We start from the raw sequence: 25,348 nt of genomic DNA, 5'->3' as shown, positions 1-25,348 counted from the left end.
TAAAATCACGAATCCATTCAGTTTCGGGGTCAATGTCAAAATCATATTGATGTTAAGCTAAAATCATGTATATTATCCATTCAGTTCTGGGGATTCATGTCAAAGTCACATTGATGTTCAGCTAAAATCACGTGTATTATCCATTCAGTTTGGGGACTGATGTCAAAATCATATTGATTTAAAGCTAAAATCACGTGTATTATAAATCCAAATTGGGGGTCGATGTCTTTTTTTTTTAAATTATTTTTTATATAATTGATTTAAAGCTAAAATCACGTGTATTATCCATTCAGTTTCGGGGTCGATGTCAAAATCATATTGATGTTAAGCTAAAATCATGTATATTATCCGTTTAGTTTTACAGTTGATGTTAAACTCACATTGATGTTCAGCTAAAATCACGTGCATTGCATGCATGTAAGAGGACAGGAACATGTATTAAAACAGCAAGGCGGGATTAATTCACTTTTATTATTATCATTATGATTATGATGGCGATGGTGGTAGCTGTTATCAGTAAATCAAACAAACAGTTCCATGATGATGTTGAAGGTGATGATGTGATTTTTGAAACAAGGTTGCTACTTTGTATGTATATATCATTAAAAAAAAAAAAGAAAAAAAAAAAGAAACCCCTAACACTATGCATCGCAACTTTAATAAACGGTTTTACGATTTCAGATACAAATATGATTTTCTGTATTTATTTTCCCCTACAAATTTTATTTTCAGTTCCCTACAAAAGCATCACCGGAAGAACAGCATCCCAGAAAGACGAAGAAGACGCGGTGGGAGGCTACGGACACGACGGAACAGCCAATGGAACAGCCAAGGGTGCAACAACTTCCGTCAGACAGGAATCAGAAACACAACCCAACAAACGGAAACCCCACAGAAACAAATCCACCGGAAAGTCTACCAACAGGTCCGACGGGAAAAGCAGCTCAGGACGAGGCTCAAGCTCGGACGAGGAGGAAGTACAAAATGGAAGTGGAAAAAACAACAAAAAGGATGGCCGGGTTGACAGCACCAAGAATGGCAAGGGAGGCAAGTCAACTCACAATGCAGCAAACGGTGACGCAGGGGAAAAAGCGTCCAAGGACACGGCAGAGTCTAAGAGACTCAAGGCAGTGGCACAGGCCGCATCCATAGCTGCGGCGGCGGCTGCGTTGTCCTCAGCGGAAAAGACCGTCAACGGCGTTGTCTCGCAGCCGAAGAAGAGCATCGTCTCAGCCTTTGCAGCCATGGCAGCCACTGCCAGCATCGCAGGTGGAGCTCCGGCTGCTGAGACAGTCATCGTCGCTGGCAAGACAGCCAAAGAGGAAGCCAAGAAGAAGAAGCGTCCAATTTTCCCAGCGGACGACGACGACGATTCATACTACGATTCTGAAGATGATTCCGAGTATGGTGAACATGATTCTGACAGCAGTCTGATTGGTGTAAAAGGAAAAACAAGTACGTCGAAGAGCAAAAGTAAACAGACTAAAAAGAATAATGAAAAACGTAATGGTAAATCAGCAAAACAAAAATCAGGACATGAAGCCAGTGGCAGAAACAACGCTGTCAGGAAAGCAAAGGGCGTTGCTGCACAACGCAATGTTGACTTCAATACACACCAAGAAACTGAAGCCGAGGAAGCCAACTCCACGGGACAAAAGAAGAAAGCTGTCACCTTCAACACAGACATGAATCAGGTGAACACGATAGACACTCCTTACGGTGTCCGAGCTCTGAAGAGGGCCAGTGACACCGAATCCCACCCCAAGCACGCCAGTGCCTTTGACGGCAATCAGAATATGGACAGGTCAGGATCAGACGCTTCCCTCACACAGCAGTCTCAACCGGGGAGGCTGGGTTCTTCAGGAGCCAGTCACAGTGGAGATCAGACTGTGGGTCAGACGGGTGGTGGATCTGAGCCGGGTGGGGTCATCAGGTCTACATCTCAGTCCCGGCAGTCAGACCCCAACAGTGCTGTCACCGGTTCAAAAGTTGCCTCTGACGGCTCCTTTGCTGCAAGCAACAACACAGCCACTGTTTCAAACACAACTGACTCTGTAGTTACACCAGTATCAGGGAAAGACAAGAAAGGCAACAAAACAGCTGAAGGACGCAAAAAGAAAGGTGGTAAAGAGGCAAAAAAGAAGGGAGGACTCTTCAGTTTCTTCAGTCGGAAAAAGAAAACTGTTTCCACAGAAGGAAACGAAGATGAGAGTGATGGTTGGGAGGATGAAGACTCTGACGACAGTGATGCTGAGGACAGCGAAGGTCTGGTTGGGGATACCGTGCCAGTGGTGAGAACAGGTAACAAACAACCCAAAAGCAGTCAGAGAAAGGGCGTGGTAAGCTCTGGCGCCAAAAAACACACCGCTGGCAACAAGACTGGCCGCACAGGAAGTGGCCGCAAAAATGATCAGGGAGCAAAACAGAAAGGCAAGAATGAGCCAGGGAGTAACGCTGGATTGGACGGAGCTCACCATGAGGCAAATCCGAAGGGTTTAAGTTCCTCTCCTCCACAAAGAGAGAGAGGTCCTCACGAAACAACAGCTGCACCACACAGAGGTGAAGCATCAACATCCAGAAAAGGTGTGGACAGAAATGGTCCAGTCAGCTCGAGAAGTGGACCTCAGGATAGCGGTGTGTACGGTGGGAACAACAAACCGGGCGCCAGTGACTGGGATGAACCAGGTGAAGATGCTTCCCATGGACCACACACAGCACCAGGCCAAGCTGTTCGGAACAGCAGCTACAATGGACAAAGCACCGCCGATCAGTCAGGATCTAAACGCCCACAAGATCCAGCGCATGGATCAAACACATATTCATCAGTACAAACCTCCGCTGGTGTTGCCTCCACAAAGGCAGGACAGGAAACTGGAAAAGACAATGAAAACAATGACAAGGAGAAGAAAAAGGGAGGATTGTTCAGTTTCTTTGGCAGAAAGAAAAAGAAAGGAAAAGACAACACGGACAACATTCGCGGTAGTGAACGGGAACGAACAGAGAATGACAGTGACAACGAGGAAGGCGGAGATACATATCATTCTGACGGTCAGCAGGCAGGGAGAGGCACGCACGGTCAAAGAAATGACACAAGTCACCGTTCAAACGAAACGAAACACATGGGGTCGCACGGATCAACCGGCTTATCGCAAAATCATGACAGCTATGCCTCAAACAACAAAGCAAAAACCGACGACTCACGTCATTCAGGTGCAAGACCTAATGGTGGTGATCAACATCAGGTGAAAGGTAAACCGGATATGCAGCATGGTTCAGGTGATAGAAGAGGAAACAAAACCAACATTCCTGACAGCAGCCAGACCAGTCCATCAGATGCTGCAACTGTTGATAAGAAAGGCAACAACACGAAAAAGAAAGGAGGCTTTTTCAGTTTCTTCAAAAAGAACAAAACAGACAGTTCCGATGATGAAGATTACAATGATAACAGGAGCGATACAAATGATGATTTAGACCACGATGCATACGATGATTCCGACGATGGTGACTATGAAGACGCTGTTTGTGACGATACCAAACTGAACAAACGGCCAGATGTTGGAAAAATGGGGAAGAGAGGGACAGAGGACAGAAAAACCAGCTCCAAAGGAGTCAGTAAATCCACCAAAGCTGCCATCTTGGCAAGACAGGCGAAAAAAGACAAAACACCGGGAGGCAAAGAAAATCTGTCTGGTGGGACAGAGACGGAAAGAGGACATGACGAGGACGGAGATGAGGATGACACTGCTGACAAAACTCGAACATCCGGAGGAGAAAGTGATAGCAGACCCCCAGCTTTGGCAGTCCCAGGAGCTGGGGCCTTTGGAAAGGGAAGGAAGAAGAAAAAGTTCGATTTGGCAGCTCTTACTGCGCAAGTCGACCCAAACTACCAAAACGACTATGGTGACGACGAAGATTTTTACGACAATGATGGTGTGGATGAGGACGACGAAAGTAACAGCAAAGAAAGCTTTGCTCGTGGCAAATCTAAGACAGACAATAAAAATCACAAAGAAGCTGGTTCAGTGAAGGGTGATCCAAAAAGAGATATTAGCGGCAACAACTACGGAAACAAAACTGGTCCTGCTGGCAACAACTATGGAAACAACACCGGTCCTGGTGGCAACAACTATGGAAACAACACTGGTCCTGGTGGGAACAACTACGGAAACAATGCTGGTCCTAATGGCAACAACTATGGAAACAATGGTGGTCCTAATGGCAACAACTATGGAAACAATGCTGGTCCTAATGGCAACAACTATGGAAAAAATGCTGGTCCAAATGGCAACAACTATGGAAACAATGGTGGTCCTTATGGCAACAACTATGGAAACAAGACTGGTCCTAATAGCAACAACTATGGAAACAATGCTGGTTCTGGTGGCAAAAACTATGGAAACAATGCTGGTCCAAATGGCAACAACTATGGAAACAATACTGGTCCAAATGGCAACAACTATGGAAACAAAGGTGTTCCTAATGGCAACAACCATGGAAATAATGCTGGTCCTAATGGCAGCAACTACGGAAACAATGGTGGTCCTAACGGCAACAACTATGGAAACAACGGTGGTCCTAACGGCAACAACTATGGAAACAACGCTGGTCCTGGTGGCAACAACTATGGAAACAATGCTGGTCCTGGTGGCAACAACTATGGAAACAACACTGGTCCTGGTGGCAACAACTATGGAAACAATGCTGGTCCTGGTGGCAACAACTCTGGAAACAACACTGGTCCTAACGGCAACAACTATGGAAACAATGCTGGTCCAAATGGCAACAACTATGGAAACAACGGTGGTCCTAATGGCAACAACTATGGAAAAAGTGCTGGTCCTAATGGCAACAACTATGGAAACAACGGTGGTCCTAACGGCAACAACTATGGAAACAACGCTGGTCCTGTTGGCAACAACTATGGAAACAATGCTGGTCCTGGTGGCAACAACTATGGAAACAACACTGGTCCTGGTGGCAACAACTATGGAAACAATGCTGGTCCTGGTGGCAACAACTATGGAAACAATGCTGGTCCTGGTGGCAACAACTATGGAAACAATGCTGGTCCTGGTGGCAACAACTATGGAAACAATGCTGGTCCTGGTGGCAACAACTATGGAAACAATGGTGGTCCTAATGGCAACAACTATGGAAACAATGCTGGTCCTAACGGCAACAACTATGGAAACAATGCTGGTCCTGGGGGCAACAACAATGGAAACAACAGTGGTCCTAATGGCAACAACTATGGAAACAATGCTGGTCCTGGTGGCAACAACTATGGAAACAATGGTGGTCCTGGGGGCAACAACAATGGAAACAACGGTGGTCCTAGTGGCAACAACTACGGAAACAATGCTGGTCCTGGTGGAAACAACTATGGAAACAACACTGGTCCTAACGGCAACAACTATGGAAACAATGCTGGTCCTAACGGCAACAACTATGGAAACAATGGTGGTCCTAATGGCAACAACTATGGAAACAATGGTGGTCCTAATGGCAACAACTATGGAAACAAGAGTGGTCCTAATGGCAACAACTATGGAAACAACGGTGGTCCTAATGGCAACAACTATGGAAACAATGCTGGTCCTAACGGCAACAACTATGGAAATAACGGTGGCCCTAATGGCAACAACTATGGAAACAACGGTAGTCCTAGTGGCAACAACTACAGAAACAATGTTGGCCCTAATGGCAACAACAACGGAAACAACACTGGTCCTGGTGGTAACAAGTACGGCGGCAACGCTGGTCCTGGTGGCAACAACTACGGAAACAACGCTGCTTCCGGTGGCGGCAACAACAGTGCACAGACCGACAAAGAAGCCGAAAAGCTATTCACTCGTGTCGCCGGGGACATTGCGAAGAGAGCTCTTCTCTACGGAGAAGCCTCCAGGCCGACTCCTCTTCGAGCAAATCAACATCCCAGCGCTCGCAACTCGCTGCCTGGCGGCGGTACGAGCGGTGCTCTGACGGACAGAAGTTACGGCAGAAATCCTGGTCCCGGGCCTGACCCCAGAGGAGCCGTGACTGAGAGAGGCGGTCGCCGGCACTCTGACTTCGGGCAGCGTGGGGAGCAGCCAAGTGCGTCCGGCGGCAACTCTGGTGTTGTGGGTAATGGCGCCGATCGCAGCAGGACCACAGGCCAAAGAGGCGACAGTTACGGAGGTAACGATGGTCCTCACAGCGACAGGTATGCTCGTGGTGGGAGTGGTCCTGCCGATAACCGCTATGCTGGCAATAATGGTCCTGGTGGCAACAACTATGGAAACAATGCTGGTCCAAATGGCAGCAACAACAGAAACAAAGATGGTCCTGGTGGCAACAACTACAGAAACAACACTGGTCCTGGTGGCAACAACTATGGAAACAGTGTTGGTCCAAATGGCAACAACTATGGAAACAACACTGGTCCTGGTGGCAACAACTATGGAAACAACACTGGTCCTGGTGGCAACAACTATGGAAACAATGCTGGTCCAAATGGCAACAACTATGGAAACAACGGTGGTCCTAATGGCAACAACTATGGAAAAAGTGCTGGTCCTAATGGCAACAACTATGGAAACAACGGTGGTCCTAATGGCAACAACTATGGAAAAAATGCTGGTCCAAGTGGCAACAACTATGGAAACAACACTGGTGCTGGTGGCAACAACTATGGAAACAACACTGGTCCTGGTGGCAACAATTATGGAAAGAACACTGGTCCTGGTGGCAACAACTATGGAAACAATGCTGGTCCTGGTGGCAACAACTATGGAAACAACGCTGGTCCTGGTGGCAACAATTATGGAAAGAACACTGGTCCTGGTGGCAACAACTATGGAAACAATGCTGGTCCTGGTGGCAACAACTATGGAAACAACGCTGGTCCTGGTGGCAACAACTATGGAAGCAACACTGGTCCTGGTGGCAACAACTATGGAAACAATGCTGGTCCTGGTGGCAACAACTATGGAAACAACACTGGTCCTGGTGGCAACAACTATGGAAACAATGCTGGTCCTGGTGGCAACAACTATGGAAACAACACTGGTCCTGGTGGCAACAACTATAGAAACAATTCTGGTCCTGGTGGCAACAACTATAGAAACAATGCTGGTCCTGGTGGCAACAACTATGGAAACAACACTGGTGCTGGTGGCAACAACCATGGAAACAATGCTGGTCCTCCTGGCAACAACTATGGAAACAACGCTGGTCCTCCTGGCAACAACTATGGAAACAATGCCGGTCCAGGTGGCAACAATCATGGAAGCAACGTTGGACGTCAGGGAGACAGCAATCAAATTGAATCTTCAGGGACAGGGGGCAGGTCAGGCAGCAGCGTAAAAGGAAACACAAACATGGTCAATGAAGCACAGTCCGAGAACGCTGGTCCAGTGGAAACAGCGGCTGGAGGTAAAGCAGCGCCAGTTGAGAAGAAAGACAAGAAGAAAGGTCTTTTCAGTCTTTTTTCTCGTAACAAGAACAAGACACCTTCAAGTGATAAACAGAACAGAAACGAATCTGATGCTCAGAAGAGCGAAAAAGATGATGACGAGAATGGCGAATGTGTACCTCATGAAGGCTTTGATGAAGACGATGGTTATGAAGATGATGGTGGGTTTGAGGAAAATGAAGCGAATGAGGAGAATGAAGCTTTTGATGAAAATGAGAGTGACAGGAAAGGACTGGACAGTATCAAGAAATCAGCTCTCAACAGGATCAACAAAGATTCTCAGAAACCAAACGAAAACAACTCACAAGATGAAAGCAACAATGAGGAATCCAAGCGGGCAGCTGATGCTGTTATGACAGCAGTTGCTGCATCCATGGCATTTGGTAAGAAAAAGAAGAAGCCGTTTGATTTCAAAGCAAACCTGAAAGCAACAGACTCGAGAAATTACGACAATAATTATGACGATGGTGACTACTCCAACGGGGAAGAAAATTACCACGATGAAGAAAATGGCGGGAACTCTGGTACAAGTAACAACGGTTATAAGCAAGGACAGGACAACGTTGACAAAACTGGTAATCCACTTACATACGGAGGAAGCTCAGGTGGCAAGACTGGTGCCATCAGCAACAATGCTAATAAAACAGGATCAAATGACAAAGCTTACAATAACATGTCCAGTCCTGCGGGCAGCAAGGAACGTTCTGATGGAGCTGGTGCCAACAGTTATGGAGGTAACAACCCAACTTCTGCTGGTGGCCATCATGAAGACAGAAAATCTGGACCTACAGGCAACAGTTATGGTGGCAACAAATCTGGTCCTGGTGGCAACAAATCTGGCCCCAGTGACAACAGTTATAGTGGGAACAAATCTGGTCCCAGTGACGACAGTTATGGTGGCAACAAATCTGGTCCCAGTGACAACAGTTATGGTGGCAACAAGTCTGGTCTTGGTGGCAACAAATCTGGTCCCAGTGACAACAGTTATGGTGGCAACAAATCTGATCCCAGTGACAACAGTTATGGTGGCAACAAATCTGGTCCTGGTGGCAACAAATCTGGTCCCAGTGACAACAGTTATGGTGGCAACAAATCTGGTCCTGGTGACAACAGTTATGGTGGCAACAAATCTGGTCCCAGTGACAACAGTTATGGTGGCAACAAATCTGGTCCCAGTGACAACAGTTATGGTGGCAACAAGTCTGGTCTTGGTGGCAACAAATCTGGTCCCAGCGACAACAGTTATGGTGGCAACAAATCTGATCCCAGTGACAACAGTTATGGTGGCAACAAATCTGGTCCTGGTGGCAACAAATCTGGTCCCAGTGACAACAGTTATGGTGGCAACAAATCTGATCCCAGTGACAACAGTTATGGTGGCAACAAATCTGGTCCTGGTGGCAACAAATCTGGTCCCAGTGACAACAGTTATGGTGGCAACAAATCTGGTCCTGGTGGCAACAAATCTGGTCCCAGTGACAACAGTTATGGTGGCAACAAATCTGGTCCTGGTGGCAACAGTTATGGTGGCAACAAATCTGGTCCCAGTGACAACAGTTATGGTGGCAACAAATCTGGTCCTGGTGGCAACAAATCTGGTCCCAGTGACAACAGTTATGGTGGCAACAAAACTGGTCCTGGTGGCAACAAATCTGGTCCTGGTGGCAACAAATCTGGTCCCAGTGACAACAGTTATGGTGGCAACAAATCTGGTCCTGGTGGGAACAAATCTGGTCCTGGTGGCAACAACTATGGAAACAACGCTGGTCCTGTTGGCAACAACTATGGAAACAATGCTGGTCCTCCTGGCAACAACTATGGAAACGAGACTGGTCCTGGTGGCAACAACCATGGAAGAAATGCTGGTCCTCCTGGCAACAACTATGGTAACAATTCCGGTCATGGTGGCAACAACCATAGAAGCAACGTTGGAGGTCAGGGAGACAGCAATCGAAATGAATCTTCAGGGACAGGGGGCAGGTCAGGCAGCAGCGTAAAAGGAAACACAAACATGGCCAATGAAGCGCAGTCCAAGAACGCTGGTCCAGTGGAAACAGCGGCTGGAGGTAAAGCAGCGCCAGTTGAGAAGAAAGACAAGAAGAAAGGTCTTTTCAGTCTTTTTTCTCGTAACAAGAACAAGACACCTTCAAATGATAAACAGAACAGAAACGAATCTGATGCTCAGAAGAGCGAAAAAGACGATGACGAGAATGGCGAATGTGTACCTCACGACGGCTTTGATGAAGACGATGGTTATGAAAATGATGGTGGGTTTGAGGAAAACGAAGCGAATGAGGAGAATGAAGCTTTTGATGAACATGAGAGAGACAGGAAAGGACTGGACAGTATCAAGAAATCAGCTCTCAACAGGATCAACAAAGATTCTCAGAAACCAAACGAAAACAACTCACAAGATGAAAGCAGCAATGAGGAATCCAAGCGGGCAGCCGATGCTCTTATGACAGCAGTTGCTGCATCCATGGCATTTGGCAAGAAAAAGAAGAAGCCGTTTGATTTCAAAGCAAACCTGAAAGCAACAGACTCGAGAAATTACGACAATAATTATGACGATGGTGACTACTCCAACGGGGAAGAAAATTACCACGATGAAGAAAATGGCGGGAACTCTGGTACAAGTAACAACGGTTATAAGCAAGGACAGGACAAAGTTGACAAAACTGGTAATCCACTTACATACGGAGGAAGCTCAGGTGGCAAGACTGGTGCCATCAGCAACAATGCTAATAAAACAGGATCAAATGACAAAGCTTACAATAACATGTCCAGTCCTGCAGGCAGCAAGGAACGTTCTGATGGAGCTGGTGCCAACAGTTATGGAGGTAACAACCCAACTTCTGCTGGTGGCCATCATGAAGACAGAAAATCTGGACCTACAGGCAACAGTTATGGTGGCAACAAATCTGGTCCTGGTGGCAATAATTCTGGTCCCAGTGACAACAGTTATGGTGGCAACAAATCTGGTCCTGGTGGCAACAATTCTGGTCCTGGTGGCAACAAATCTGGTCCCAGTGACAACAGTTATGGTGGCAACAAATCTGGTCCCAGTGACAACAGTTATGGTGGCAACAAATCTGGTCCCAGTGACAACAGTTATGGTGGCAACAAATCTGGTCCTGGTGGCAACAATTCTGGTCCCAGTGACAACAGTTATGGTGGCAACAAATCTGGTCCTGGTGGCAACAAATCTGGTCCCAGTGACAACAGTTATGGTGGCAACAAATCTGGTCCTGGCGGCAACAGTTCTGGACATGCTGGCAGCAAATATGGTAACAACAAAGACAGTCTTGACAACAACTATGGTGGCAACAATTCTGGTTCCAGTGGCAACAACCCTGGTCCTAGCGACAACGGTTCTGGAGCTGGTGGCAACAAATACGGTGACAAAAAATCTGGTCCCAACGATTCTGGTCCTGGTGGCAACAAATATGGTGACAATAAAAGTAGTCACGGCAAAAACAACTACGGTGGCAACAATTCTGTCCCTAAAAACGGCAATAACAGTGTCTCCAGTTCTGGTCCTGGTGGAAACCACTATAACGCTCATGGCGGGAATAACCGTGGCAACCAATCTGGCTCAGGCAGCACCAGCTATGGTGGCAAAACTTCCGGTCCAAGTAATAACTTTAGTACTGGTTCCCAAGGTAACTCACATACTGGAAACGCCATCCACAACAACAACAAGAATGGGGATAACAGCTCGAGTGGTAACAACACTGGCAAGATGCCAGGTACAGGAGGCAACAGGTATGGCGACACAGCAGGTTCAAGCGGCAGCAGCAGCAACAATAATACTGGATCAGGCTCTGACAGAGCAACGGAGCAACTGTTTGATCGTGTCGCAGCTGACAATGCCAAGAGAGCCCTTCTGCACAATGCAGGGTCGTCTGGCAATGCACGTGCACCACAGCCATTCACTCGCGGCGGACAGAATGGTGCTGTATCAGACAGAAGTCATGACAGAAACTCTGAACTCGGGACAGACGCCAGAGGGAGAGGCGCCATGACTGACAGAAGTCCACACGCAGGCTCACCTGCAGTGAGAGGTACAGACAGCAATAGCCACAACAAAAATGGAAAAGGTAGCAACAACTCCACTGGTAACCCAGGTTCCAGTGACAAAACTGTTCCTGGTGACAATATCGTGGGTAGGACTTCCAATCATGTTGACAGAAAAGGTGGGAACTTTGACAATTCTACTGGTGCCACTGGCAAGGACATAACAGCGTCAACTGGTAACCAAAGCAACAGTTCCAACACCCCAAGTGGAAGTGGCCCTCGTAGTAATGGAAACGACTTCAGTGGCGGAAAGACTTCAGACACGAACACCAGTAGTGTTTCATCTGGACCAGAAAACGGTTCTGGGGCTGATGCTCCAAAAGCTGCAGCAAATCCAACAGGCAACGAAAAGAAAGAGACGAAAAAAGGCCTGTTTAGTTTCTTCAGTCGAAAGAAAGACAAGAAAAAAGATTCTGCAGCAAACACACAAACTGAAAACACCCCATCTCCAGGTGACAAAGACAATGGTGATTGTGAATATGATGACTCAGATGCAAGGAATGACGATTACAATACTACTAGCAATGGTGGTGAAAATGAGAACTGTGAAGAAGAGCAAGACACAAATGATAATCGTGATGTGACAAAAGACCCTCAAAATAAAAACAGAAAGGAATCAGACACCCAAAACTCCAGTAAAAACAATGCTGAACGAACCAAAGATGACCACAGTCGAGAAGCCAGTACCGCAATGACAGCTGTGGCCGCTGCCATGGCGTTTGGCAAGAAAAAGAAAAAGCCTTTTGACTTCAAAGCTAACTTAGAAGCTGCAGATTCAAGAAACTACGACTATGGTGATGAACATGATGACACCGCAGATGACCAGGACAGCGTAAATGAAGAACACACAGGAAATTACAGTGAATCCGAGAATAATGAAGGGAAGTACGGAAAAGACAAGAATCCAGACAGCAGAGACCAGACAGGAAAGATCGCTGGCAATGCAACAAACACTTCAAATGGCAGCGCACCTGACAAAGGTAGCAAGGACAACAGAAGCTCCACTAAACCATCAAGTAGCAGCAACAACGCCACTTCTGATCTTGGTGGTAAAAACTACAATGGCAAAAATAACACAAACAATAGCACCTCAGTCAACAGCGCCAGACATGGTGACGGCAACTCGAGTTCAGGTGGCAACAGTGTTGGAGGCAACTCTGGTCCTGGAGGGAACGGTCACAATGACAGTCCTCTGAGAAATGGTTACGGTGGAAATTCTGGTCATGGTGATGACAAGTATAAAACCACTGCTGGACCAAACAGGAGCAGTGATGGCCACAGTGCCACCACTGGAGGTAACACTGGGGGTCAAGGAGGAAACAGGTATGGTCGTGACTCAGGTCCTGCTGGCAACAGCCGTGGCAACAGTGCAGGCCCCACCACCAATAATGGTGGCAATGCTGGTACAGCTGGCAAGCATGATGCCAATGCTGGTCCTGCTGGCAACAAGTATGGTGGCAATTCTGGTCCTGCTGACAACAAGTATGGTGGTAATTCTGGTCCTGCTGGCAACAAGTATGGTGGCAACACTGGTCCTGCTGGCAACAAGTATGGTGGCAATTCTGGTCCTGCTGACAACAAGTATGGTGGTAATTCTGGTCCTGCTGGCAATAATGCTGGTCCTGGTGGCAACAGCTATGGTGGCAATGCCAGTCGTGCTGCCAACAACTATGCTGGTAATGCTGGTCCTGGTGGCAACAGCTACGGTGGCAATACTGGTCCTGGTGGCAACAAGTATGGTGGCAACACTGGTCCTGGTGGCAACAGGTATGGTGGCAATGCTGGTCCTGGTGGCAACAAGTATGGTGGCAACACTGGTCCTGGTGGCAACAGGTATGGTGGCAATGCTGGTCCTGGTGGTAATGCTGGTCCTGGTGGCAACAGCTATGCTGGCAATGCTGGTCCTGGTGGTAATGCTGGTCCTGCTGGCAATAATGCTGGTCCTGGTGGCAACAGCTATGGTGGCAATGCCAGTCATGCTGCCAACAACTATGCTGGTAATGCTGGTCCTGGTGGCAACAGCTACAGTGGCAACACTGGTCCTGGTAGCAACAAGTATGGTGGCAACACTGGTCCTGGTGGCAACAACCAAGGTGGCAATGCTGGTCCTGATGGCAACAGGTATGGTGGCAATGCTGGTCCTGGTGGCAACAACTACGGTGGCAATACTGGTCCTGGTGGCAACAAGTATGGTGGCAACACTGGTCCTGCTGGCAACAAGTATGGTGGCAATTCTGGTCCTGCTGACAACAAGTATGGTGGTAATTCTGGTCCTGCTGGCAATAATGCTGGTCCTGGTGGCAACAGCTATGGTGGCAATGCCAGTCGTGCTGCCAACAACTATGCTGGTAATGCTGGTCCTGGTGGCAACAGCTACGGTGGCAATACTGGTCCTGGTGGCAACAAGTATGGTGGCAACACTGGTCCTGGTGGCAACAGCTATGCTGGCAATGCTGGTCCTGGTGGCAACAGCTATGCTGGCAATGCTGGTCCTGGTGGCAACAGCTATGCTGGCAATGCTGGTCCTGGTGGCAATGCTGGTCCCGGTGGCAACAGCCATGGAGGCAACACCGGTCCTCCTGGGAACAGTTATGCCAGAAATGTTGATCCTGGAAAGAACAGCTACAATACGTCGTCCTTTGGGGATGCCAATACTGGAAACGGGCCGGACCCCAACAACAGGGCAGGAAACCCCAACAATGCTCAGCAAAACGACACTGACCAGCTTCTCAACCGTATGGCAAGTGACACAGCACGCAGAGCTATGCTGCTGAATTCAAGTTCCATGGCGCCATCGCGAAATTCTGACCCCTACTCTAGCAGTTCCATGTCAGGCAGAGGCTCAGAACACGGAGGCACTGAAAGAAACCTGCGGAGTAAGAATGCTTTCATGAACGCTGGAGGCAGATTTGGTGGTGGGGGTACGGACAGAAATGCTCCACCAAGGAACAGATTTAGTGACAGACCCGTGGCCACAGGGTATCGTTCTGGTCAGAACACTAACAGTCTCAGTAGCAACTTGGGTCAGAATAACAAGCATGGCAGCAGTCGCGGAGAAGAACACAACAGCTATGGTAGCACTGCTGGTTCTGTTGGCAAAAATGATGGTGGTAATTCTGGACAAAGAAACACAAATCCTACTGGTTCAGAAAATAGCACCTATGACAGTAACTCTGAACAAGCTGGAATCAAGCACAGTGGAACAACCCATGCAGCTGGTAGCAATGTGCGTGGTACTGATGGTCCACGTGCTAGTACAAGTACTGCTAGCAACAGCGGAGATACACCTCGTCCTCAAGTCACAAGTGTAACAAAAGACACAGCACCAACCTCCACAAACAGCACTACAAATTCATCTTCCAACAGTGAAAAGAAGGATAAGAAGAAAGGGCTGTTTAGTTTCTTTGGTCGGAAAAAGGACAAAGATCCCCCTAAAGAAGAAAGGAAGGACAGAAGTGCTGATCAAAGAATCAATGAAAACGAGTATCCAGAGAATGATGAAAATGGACACAATGAAAACGAAGAGTTTGATGAAGACACTTACGATGATGGTGGTCATTATGATGACAATGAAACCAAAGACAAGTATGATGATCCACGTCAAAATACCACTTCACAGCCTGCAAAACAGAAAAGCAAAGATGCAAGCCACAGAGATACAAATGATGATGCAAATAATGGAAGAAATTCTGCCATGACCTCTCTCCCTACATCCATGGCATTCGGCAAGAAGAAGAAGAAACCCTTCGATTTCAAAGCCAACATTCAGCAAGTGGCATCCAACAACAATAACAATGATCACTTGGATTACGATGACCAAGACGATGATGCTGGTGATGATGGCTATGACGCACAAAGATATGAAGATGCAGGGGACAAAAGAAATATTTTGGGCACGAGTCAAAGCAGCCACAATAGTTCTGATTCCCAGGATCCCAATAAGGGTTCTGTCGGCCGGCCTGCTACTGTGCAGAAAAAGGAAGAGAAAAAGAATGGTTTCTTTGGAGGGTCTGAAAAGAACTCCTCCAAACGGGACAATAAAGATGAAAAAGGTAGCAAAAATCAAGGAACTTCTAAGAGGCCTGCAACAAAAGAAAAGGAAAACAAAAAGAAGGGCGTGTTTGGAGGAAGTAAAGCAGATTCTTCCAAAACAGGGAATAAGGATTACCAAAAGAATCAGAGCAATGAAGATGATGATGATCAGTGTAACGAAGATGTTGACGAGTTTGACAACGCGTATGACGGTGACAATTATCATGATGATGAGTTTGCTGAAGACTCCTCAAATCAGACTAACGCTGCCAAAGACAGGCATGATGATAGAAACAACACTGGTAATGATGAGACCAGCAACAACAACAACAGGCCAAGTGTTGCAGTGCCTGCAGCTGTTGCAGTGGCAGCCAAAGCTTTCAGTAAAAAGAGAAAGAAACCATTCGACTTTGGTGCCAGTCTAGCTCAGGTCAATGAACAACAATATAACAACAATGAGTCTGACGTATATGATGATGAAGATGAAGGTGTTGAAAACATTGCCAATGGAGATCCCATGCCCAACAAATCTACCCCACCTGACAAAGGAAATGATTCTTCACATTCTGGTCCATCCTCGGCTGGGATTGTTGGTGGATTGACAATTTCACCCGATGCAGGAACTGCCTCTAGCAAACCGCCTGCCGGAAACAACAGTGGAATGGATGAGGTCACGTCTGGCAAAGAGACGCTGGGAGCTAAAGTAATGGATGCTAAAGGCAGCAACAATGGCACACGACCCAGCATGTTCACGCCGAATAAAATGCCAGGTTCATTACATAGCAGCTCAGGTGGACCTTCAGCTGGTATTTCAGCAGGAAACAGCGGTAGTTCAGGTAGCGGTGGCAACCAACAGGGAAACAGCACACCTCTTTACACGCCTAAAAACTACTCTCCACATGGTCCCAAATCAACCTTCCCCCTTAACAACAGTTCTCAGCCAGCTCAGAAGGGATCACAACCTCATTTCAGTAACCAAAACACCAGCTCAGACCCTTACAGGAGAAATTCTTCTCAGGCTGGGGATCACAGAGGTTCTGACAATCTTCTGGATCGTGTCGCACAAGACAGAGCCAGAAGAGCTCTTCTGCACGGGGGGAACGCCGATGCCGCAGTAAGTCCCACTGGAAACAGCTGGACAAGCATCCCCAAGGGTTCATTAGCTGCTGTATCCGCCTTTGCGAACAGAAACAAATCTAGCATTGGACAACCAAACAGCAGCCGCACTCCCTATGCAGGAGCGGGGAATAGACAGACTGGGATAGGTGGTTATGGACCCAGTGGTAGAGGTGGAGATAGGGGCGACCTCATGGGCAGAATCCCCAACAAATCTGTGTCAGGGACAGGAGAACCATCGACTCTCCTCAGACCTCCGCCAGCTGCTCCACGACCCACGAGCATTACTGTAGCTCCTGCAGCTAAGCCCAGCACGTCTCTGGGTCTCGATACTACAGACACAAATAACCCGGACAATGACGATGTCAGTGACGGAGAATGTTCTGGAGATGACGTTGGACAGGTTGAAGGGGGCGCTGTCCCGGAATCAGCCAATGAAAACGGACCGGAAGGTGCCAAAGTTCGAAAGGGCCTCTTCCGGAGGAGCAAAGTGGCTCCAGCACCAACAGGGCCATCAGACTTTGATGACTACAAAAGTCTGGGAGAAAAGCATCGCCAGTCCATGGAGCTGCCGAAGAAGAAAAAGATCACCCAAGGAGAGTACGGACAAAGAGAGGACAAAGCAGACATGTTGGGCAGACTTGCTTTGTTCAATACAGCCAGGGATGATGAAGGCTTAGACTTCTGAAATTATGCAGACTTGTGTTATTCCCCTTCCCCATCACATTATTTCGAGACTGTTTTGTTCTTTTATTTTGATCTAGCTTTCATTTGTGTCTGTTGATCTTTCTACATGATTTAATTAGAAACATGCTCATTACTTCGACCCCAGCATGAGTGCAACACCACCTGAGGAGCGAATGACAATTAGCTGTTAATGTCCAGTCTCCCTAAGTTTGCTTATACCCATACCTTTGTGGTGCCTTCTCTTTGTTCGACTGTTGTTGTTGTTGTTTTTAAAGAGGACAAGACAAGACAAACTCTTTATCAACGAGGGTAACAGAGAAGCAGCGTGCATGTTTTTCTTGCTCACATGTGTACACACACACACACACATATGTGTGTGTGTGTGTGTGTGTGTGTGTGTGCGTGCGTGACTATGTGTGTGTGTGTGTTCCGGCTCTGATGTCTTCATTTTCTACAAGGCAGGCAACGAAGGGAAGAAACTCACCTCCTCCTACCACAAATTGGTGGGGTTTTTTTTTGTTGTTTTTTTTTTTTTTTTTAAAGCTCAATAGAAAACGAAAATATCATGGCCTGTATCTATCGATCAGTATCTGTGTGTGTGTGTGTGTGTGTGTGTGTGTGAATTCCTGTTTCGCTTCTTCTGGTTATTGTGATGGTGTCGATGATTATAATTATTGTCAACAACAACGACATTTCCTCGACTGTCTACCACATTCCTGTGATGATGATGATGACTGTCAACGTCGATAATTTTTCCAGCAGTCGAATTGTTCTTGGATGCCGTTGCCTCTTGTTTTAGTTTTGTATTTTGTATTGGTATTTTGTATTTCTTTTTATCACAACAGATTTTTCACTGTGTGAAATTCGGGCTGCTCTCCCCAGGGAGAGCGCGTCGCTACACTGCAGCGCCACCCCCCCCCCCCCTTTTTTTTTCCCCCTGCGTGCAGTTTAATTTGTTTTTCCTATCGAACTCAGCGCACGATTTGACCCAGTTATTTATCATTTAACAAGGGTGAGAGTGAGGGTAAAATAGGCTGCCTGCATAACGCCGGTACCTAGATTAGGGCTTTCGGCGTGATTTTGCTTCCTTTTTGTACAATGAGGAAAACATTTTACCAGATGTGTTCAGATGATGAGAAATACACATTGCGTAGTTGTTTTTGTTTTCTTGTTTTCTTCTGTCTTCTGTGTGTCCATCAAACAATCGATCTGATCGATCGATTGATTAACAAATTCATCAACGCCGTTTGTTTATTTATAGAAAAAAGAACACTTTCAATATTATTCGTTGTTGGAAATTCATCAACGCCTTTTGTTCATTTGTGTAAAAAAAAGAGCACTTTCAATTATATTTGTTGTTGGATATACATATATTTTTTTTGTCAGTTGTGTTGTGAAAGTCATTATTTATATGCGTATGTCTTTTTAAAGTGCACATCTGCGTGTAAGAGAGAGAGAGAGAGAGAGAGAGAGAGAGAGAGAGAGAGAGTTAAACCAAACTTTCATTTCATTGATTATATATACTATGCACCTCGCCATACACTTTTCTACTTTGTCAATTTTTGTGACTCACTTGTGTGAACAAAGTGAGTCTATGTTTTAACCCGTGTTCGGTTGTGTGTGTGTGTATGTGTGTGTGTGTGTGTGTAGTAAACTTAACATTGCCATTTTCTCTGGAAATTTGTCCGTCAATACCAGCTTTGGCTTAAAAATCGTTGGAAAAATATCTTCACAATCATACCAGTAAGAGTTCTTAAGTCTCCCGAATTAAGCCGTTTCCCGTTATTTCGTTGAGGCCATTTCCGGATTCCGAAAACACCATATAACCGCATCTCAGTTGCAGTAGCGTTGCCGATGCTTCGTGAACCACGGCGTGACCTCGATTTTCATGTTCGCAATTAAATGGAAAGAAATACAAATTCTGGACAGAACACATGCAGTGACACATACTACATCATCGACTGCATATGAATATTTTAAAGTGGGTACTCAGTTAGATAGAATGAATATAAAAGAGAAATTGAACTGACCTTGTCGTACTTTCCCGGCGCTTGGAACTAAACTTGTATATCTATCCAGATCCAGAGAAAAACGGCTAAATGTTGCAGTGTGGTTGCGGCGATAGCCACGTTTCCTTTACCGCAGACTTTAAAGAATTCTTAATTGCACTAAAAGAACAATTAAATGCCCTAGATACACCAAAATGATATGATCTAAACAGCGTTATCACTTGGAATGCCGCAAACAATTTATCACCCTTTAAAAAAAGCATGCCTAAATATTATTTTTTGACGTCATTCATGGTTCCGCAATAGTGTAGTGAGTAAGACAATTTCTTCACACTCAAACATGCCAGGTTCGAATCTGCGTTCAGGCATTTTCAGTTTTATATATATATATATATATATATATATATATATACCCGAAGCTTTATAATAGCAATTACAGAACACATTTTAACGATTAATTTTATTAAAAGTGTATCACAAGTGAGTCTTGAAGGCCTTGCCTCTCTTTTTCTGATATTTATTTCACTAATACAAGTTCCAGTGTGCTTGCTTCTTATACATCAGTGTATGATGCTTCATTTCCATTGGAAATGCAGCACTGGGGACACTAATGTTGCTGGATTAAAAACAAACTAACAAACCAAAAACTTCTGTGAAATGTATCAATTGTCATGATTATATTCTAGTTTGCACCGTGAGTCATTTCATCTCATTAGAATTATTTTGGTTTTGTGTTAGGATTAAATTCGGCGTTCGAAGAGTATTACTCGTGTTTTGATTTCTTTGAAAATCTTTGTCCGTCCACACACACACACACACACATATACATACATATATGTTGCTCGTGATCTCTCTCTCTCTCTCTGTGGATGCGTGCTTGCATATGTATGTGTGTGTGTGTGTGTGTGTGTGTGTGTGTGTGTGTGTGTGTGTGTGAACTCAGAACTCATTTAATTGTCGTAAAAACCCATCTGAGAAATTATGGAAACTACAAAAAACAACAACTAAACACAACAAACAAATAAAAAGCAAAAGCAATTAGTTGTGAGCACATGCATGATATTCCACAAGACAGTTATGGATTACGAACTTTAGAGCACTCATGCATATATTTTGGTAGTTCTGGTGGGCAACAGAGAACTCGGAGTTTGGATTATTGTGTTGCCAATGCCATCTGGCCTTGATTCAAAGACTGGGAGTGAACTATCACAAGTAGGCGAGATCCGAGTACGCACTACACTGTCCAGAAAATACAGTTCATCCTTTATAACTCCACATGCTTTTACAGGGTCGGTCTTTCCTAGTTAAGTTGTCGTCATGTCCTGTTGAGTGTGCCTTGGTTTTCCCACACGTGTGCGTGTGTGCGTGTGCGTGTGTGGGTGGGTGGGGGGAGGGGGGGGGGGGGGGGGGGGGAGGGAAAGGGAGCGAGGGGGGTGGGAGATGATTCTGATATTTTTCTGCTATATGAATTCTGGAAGCACCTGTCGTGATATTGATGTTTTCTCCCTTTTTTGTTTTAGAATAACTGATATCAAAATCTGCTTTCAACATTTCCCCAAAAGGAACAGGAGTATGATGTGGTTTTGCAGCTAACTCTTTCATGTTAACATCATATTCTTTTAACAAATTTGAAACGTAAGTTGCAACTGTTTCTTGTGATGAATTATTGAAGTTTCAATTAGCGTTCACGTCCACAAATGATGGATTCAGTACAAACTAAATAGACTTCACCAGCAGAAATCGGTGCTGTCAGAGTTACATAGCTGACGGACTTTTCATTAATATTTATACAACAGTTCGTAGCGGTTCAACCACGGGTTCTGATGTTCAGCAATGTACATATGGCTGTAACGGGAAGGATGTTGGGGGCTTGAGGTCATCCTGTTGCTCCTTGGCCTTGCAGGTCGCCGTGGGGGCTCCCAGAAGAGGTCCTGCAGGTGTCTCCCGATGTGACCTGCAAGAACATTGTGGTACCTCTCTGGCTGGGGTGGATCCTGTCTTATATGTAGTTGTAGCTGGTTTTAAGATTTTCAGTTGATATAAGTGTTATTTCACTGTTGTTTTGCAGGTCGACAGATAATGAGGCATTGAAGAGGTTGCTTTTGTTTTCTAATTTTTCATCTTTGGTGGGAGCAATCTTAGTAGTAGTAGTAGTAGTAGTGTAGGGACTGGCATTTGGCTGCCTAGGCCTCACGGCCTTTTTTTTTTTTTTTTTTTTTTTTAATGTCCCCTTCAATATCGGTCTCCTTTTATTTGTGGGATACACATGTTTTTTGTTTTTTTTTTTTTTATATATGTACTGTAATTCACTCGTCAAAGTTTTTTTTTTCTTTTAAATTGATGGTCATGCCAAGGATATTTTTTTTTAACACATTAGTATTTTGTGCAAGTTTAGTTTCGACAGATAGTGCATTCCATACTTGTGCAATACTCTAAGCAAATGATTTTTTCCTTGCTGACGATCATTTTGGCGTTTGGATGTTTGCGGGAAATTTTCTTAGCTGATGTGATGAGCGAATTGCATGCTGTAGTTGCGTCTTTTGCCATTGCATCTGGCCTTGATTCACAATGGGATCAGGAATCGGTCGAGATACGAGTAGTCACTTGAATGTCGGGATGGAATCTTAATCTTTTATAACTCTTCGATGTGCTTTTACAGGGTCGTCTTTCCAGTAAGTTGTCGATCAGTCTTTGAGTGTGCCTTGTTTTCTCACACGTTGAGTTAGTGTGCGGTGCTGTTGGTTGGGGGATGTTGTGCGGGGGCGAACTGAAAGGGGCAGGAGGGGTGTGGAGATGATTCTGATATTTTTCTCTATATGAATTCTGGAGCACCTGTTCGTTTATTTCGTTTTCTTTTTTTTGTGTTGTTGATATCGAATTTGTTTTGATACTTTGTCAGGAACTGGAGTATTGATGTGCTTTGGCACTTCTGTTCTTTATTCTTAACAAACTTGAATGGCGTTTTGAACGTTGTTTGTGATGTTAATGAAGTTTGCAATTAGCGTGTCACGTCCACAATGACTGTTCTGTACACTTGACTTCACCAGAAAATCGGTGTGTCCAGTAATGCGACTGGCTTCTGCATTGAATAGTTATAAAACAAGAGGGGACAACAAAATGTCACATTCATTATCTGAAGGAATGTTCTTGGGCTCGTTGCTCCTTGGTTGCGTCCGTGGCACCGAAGAGCTGCGGGTCCCGTTGGGAATTGTGGTACGTCTTGGCTGGTGATTGTCACTGTCTTTTGTTAGCTTGTAGCTTTTTATTTCAGTTCGAGTTCATAGTGCCTTTTCAGGTCGGATTGAGGCTTGAAGAGGTTAGTTTCGTGTTTTAATTCATGCTTTAGTTCTTGTATTAGCTAGTGCAGGTGTTAACCAAATCTCCTACCTCACGGGACTATTTTTGTCTCTTTTTTTTTCTTTAATTCTTCATATCGTCCTTTGTAGTGTGTGGTCATGTGTGTTTTTTTTCGCGCTTTTTTTTTTTTTCAGTACTGTACAACTGCAAAATTGTTTTAAATGACTGGTCAGACAAGAACAATAACACGTATGGACAAATATCGAAGAACGGCATTCCACGGCAATACCTAACAAATCGTTTCCTCACGATCATTAAGCTGATTTTCGGAAACAGCATATGTGATGAGCGATCATCGGAACGCTGCTTAACATGATTAAGGTTCGGACGCGTCAGATTGCACTGGTTCCCTTTGATTGAATTAATTTTCAACTCTGGTGGTACAAGACACTTAGCGTCATTTATCTGTAGACCGACAAAGGTTTTAGTTTGAATGTCATCCTCACAGACAAAATAACAAATCAAAGCATTGGTAATCTGTCACTACACACACACTGGAACAGGCAGACGTGTTGCGAATTTGTTTTAGAATACAACATCATCTTTTATGTTGACGTATTTCGTTCTCTTTTTTTGTTTTATTGTTCGAATTTGATTTGGGTTGTTTCTTTTTTCTGACTCCTTGTTCTTCCCTTCCCCACCACCCTAGGGGCCTTTTGCATCTTTTCAGTACATGTGGCGCACTGCCCGTTTAGATTCCAACCACCAGCCATGGTGCCGTAAGTAGAGCCGACGACACTTCCAAGATGAAATTTTGCAACACGGACAAAAAATCACTCTTTTAAGGGAAAAATCTTGCCGCTACATTTTATCATGAAATTGGGCAAAGGATCTGTTTGGGTATTTCACGCTTGTTACGCTGGAGTTTTGTTCTTCAGTTTGGTCAATGGTTTAGATCCGTGGAGGATTAGTTCCGCGTAGTAAACCCTTCATCTTATAGCTTGCATTTCTTGCTTCAAAAATCCGCGCAGGAAACTTGCCTGGCCACCAGACATACGTTTGATAGTTTTAAGTGGTGTGTGCTAGTTGTCTCGCGCGGTGTGTATGTTCTTCCAGACAGTACAATGCACAAAATTGATTTAAACTGACTGCGTAAAACACGAACAAGAACCAAAACAACGACAGCGACAAAAATCGGAAACGAAACGACGAAAACAAAAAAACAAAACAAAAACAAACCCGAAGCCTGCTGTTTCGCACATTTTGCGTCTCTCAATCGTCTTTGTTGCTCGAAATTTCGGAGAGCCCATTAACTTCGAGAGCACAGATCAAGTGACGCGCCTCTATAAGTCATGTATGCATGGAATTCTCCAGTGGTCTGAAAATCGCCATAGACCATGACCCTGTCTCTTTAAAGAATCACTACGTTAAAATTATTATTTAAAAAAAAAAAAAAAAAAAATCAGTACGTGTGTAACACATTTGAAAAAATCAAACAAAATCAAAACCATCTTCTTCTCTGTTGCAGACACAGAAAAAGGAAAGCCCCTGCAAGGTCCAGTCGTCATGGCAACATCCAACGTTACTCCTATACCGGAGGATGCGGAAGTCCCAGCAAATGCAGAAGCAGCGCCTCAGCCAGGTGACTCCAGTCAAGAGGCTGACTTTGCCTCAGAATCGAACCCCTCCACCACGAACACCACCACGGAAGCCACTGCAGCCGAGGGACCCGCAGCCAGCGAGGATCCGGATCCCGATCCCGATCCCGACAGTGACGGGTCACTGAACGTTATGCTGCCGTCCGCCGCCGGGGTAGGCGTGGTTTCCATGGCGATCGGCGGGGTCGTGATGGCGGAGAGCGCGAAGACACCGGGTACGGCGAAGGCGGAGTCCCCTCCCGTGAAAGTGACCCCGGCGCCGGATTTTGACGACTACAAGTCTCTGTCGCCGCCAAGGAACCAACCGCCCACCTATTCTCCGCCATCTTTACCGACCCCCCAGTACATCGAGCCTCCTCCTCCCTCCCCGTCCACTTCCCGTCACGTGACACTGCAGAGGCAGAAGATGGTGCGGAGACTACAGGAGCAAGAGGGCATGGACTTTTGATCAGGAACGACAAGAGAGCACGTCGTGGACTCCACCAAATCGTTACCTCTGTTTCAATCCAAACTATCATGCAGATGCATCGATCATTTCTGTCGATTCTCAGAGTTAGGTATTGTATTATTCATATTTCCACTTTCTGTTGCTGCAAACACTGCAAAAAGTGACAAACACGATGGACTTTAGATTAATCAGAGCACGACGGGATTTTTATTTTTATTTTTTTTAATTAACAGAAGCAAGAAGTTACGGACTTTTGATAAACAGACGAAGAAAAAAAGATAGGGAAGAATGAGAAGAAGGAGGAGAAGAAGAAAAAGGAGAAGAAGATGATGAAGGAGAAGAAGGAGAATGAATTTAAGATCAAAAGATGGGAAAGTGCCTGGATTTTAATGAACCACAGCAAGAGGGAACAGACTCAAATGGACAGAAGAGGACACGGGCTTTTGATCAACAAAATGACAGTGTATTAGCTGTTGATTAACAGCAGCAGGTGTGCGTGGTTAAAAAGAAATGAAAAGGACAATGACTCTTTATTAATAGAATGTAGAGAAGTTAGAAATTTGATAAACAG

General features: G+C 45.5%; 1 protein-coding gene across 1 annotated transcript in view; it reads left to right on the top strand.

Annotated features, from left to right (window-relative positions):
- LOC143290740 (uncharacterized) overlaps positions 1–24,777 on the top strand; it is a 36,177-nt gene extending 11,400 nt beyond the window's left edge. The window contains exon 4 of the mRNA XM_076600255.1: positions 24,200–24,777. Within this exon, the coding sequence (XP_076456370.1) occupies positions 24,200–24,777 (578 nt within the window). The remainder of the gene's footprint in view (positions 1–24,199) is intronic.
- Positions 24,778–25,348: the final 571 nt, after the last annotated feature.

This window comes from Babylonia areolata, chromosome 16 (assembly GCF_041734735.1).
Source record: "Babylonia areolata isolate BAREFJ2019XMU chromosome 16, ASM4173473v1, whole genome shotgun sequence".
NCBI lineage: Eukaryota > Metazoa > Mollusca > Gastropoda > Neogastropoda > Buccinidae > Babylonia > Babylonia areolata.
This window is presented reverse-complemented; position numbering and strand designations above follow the sequence as displayed.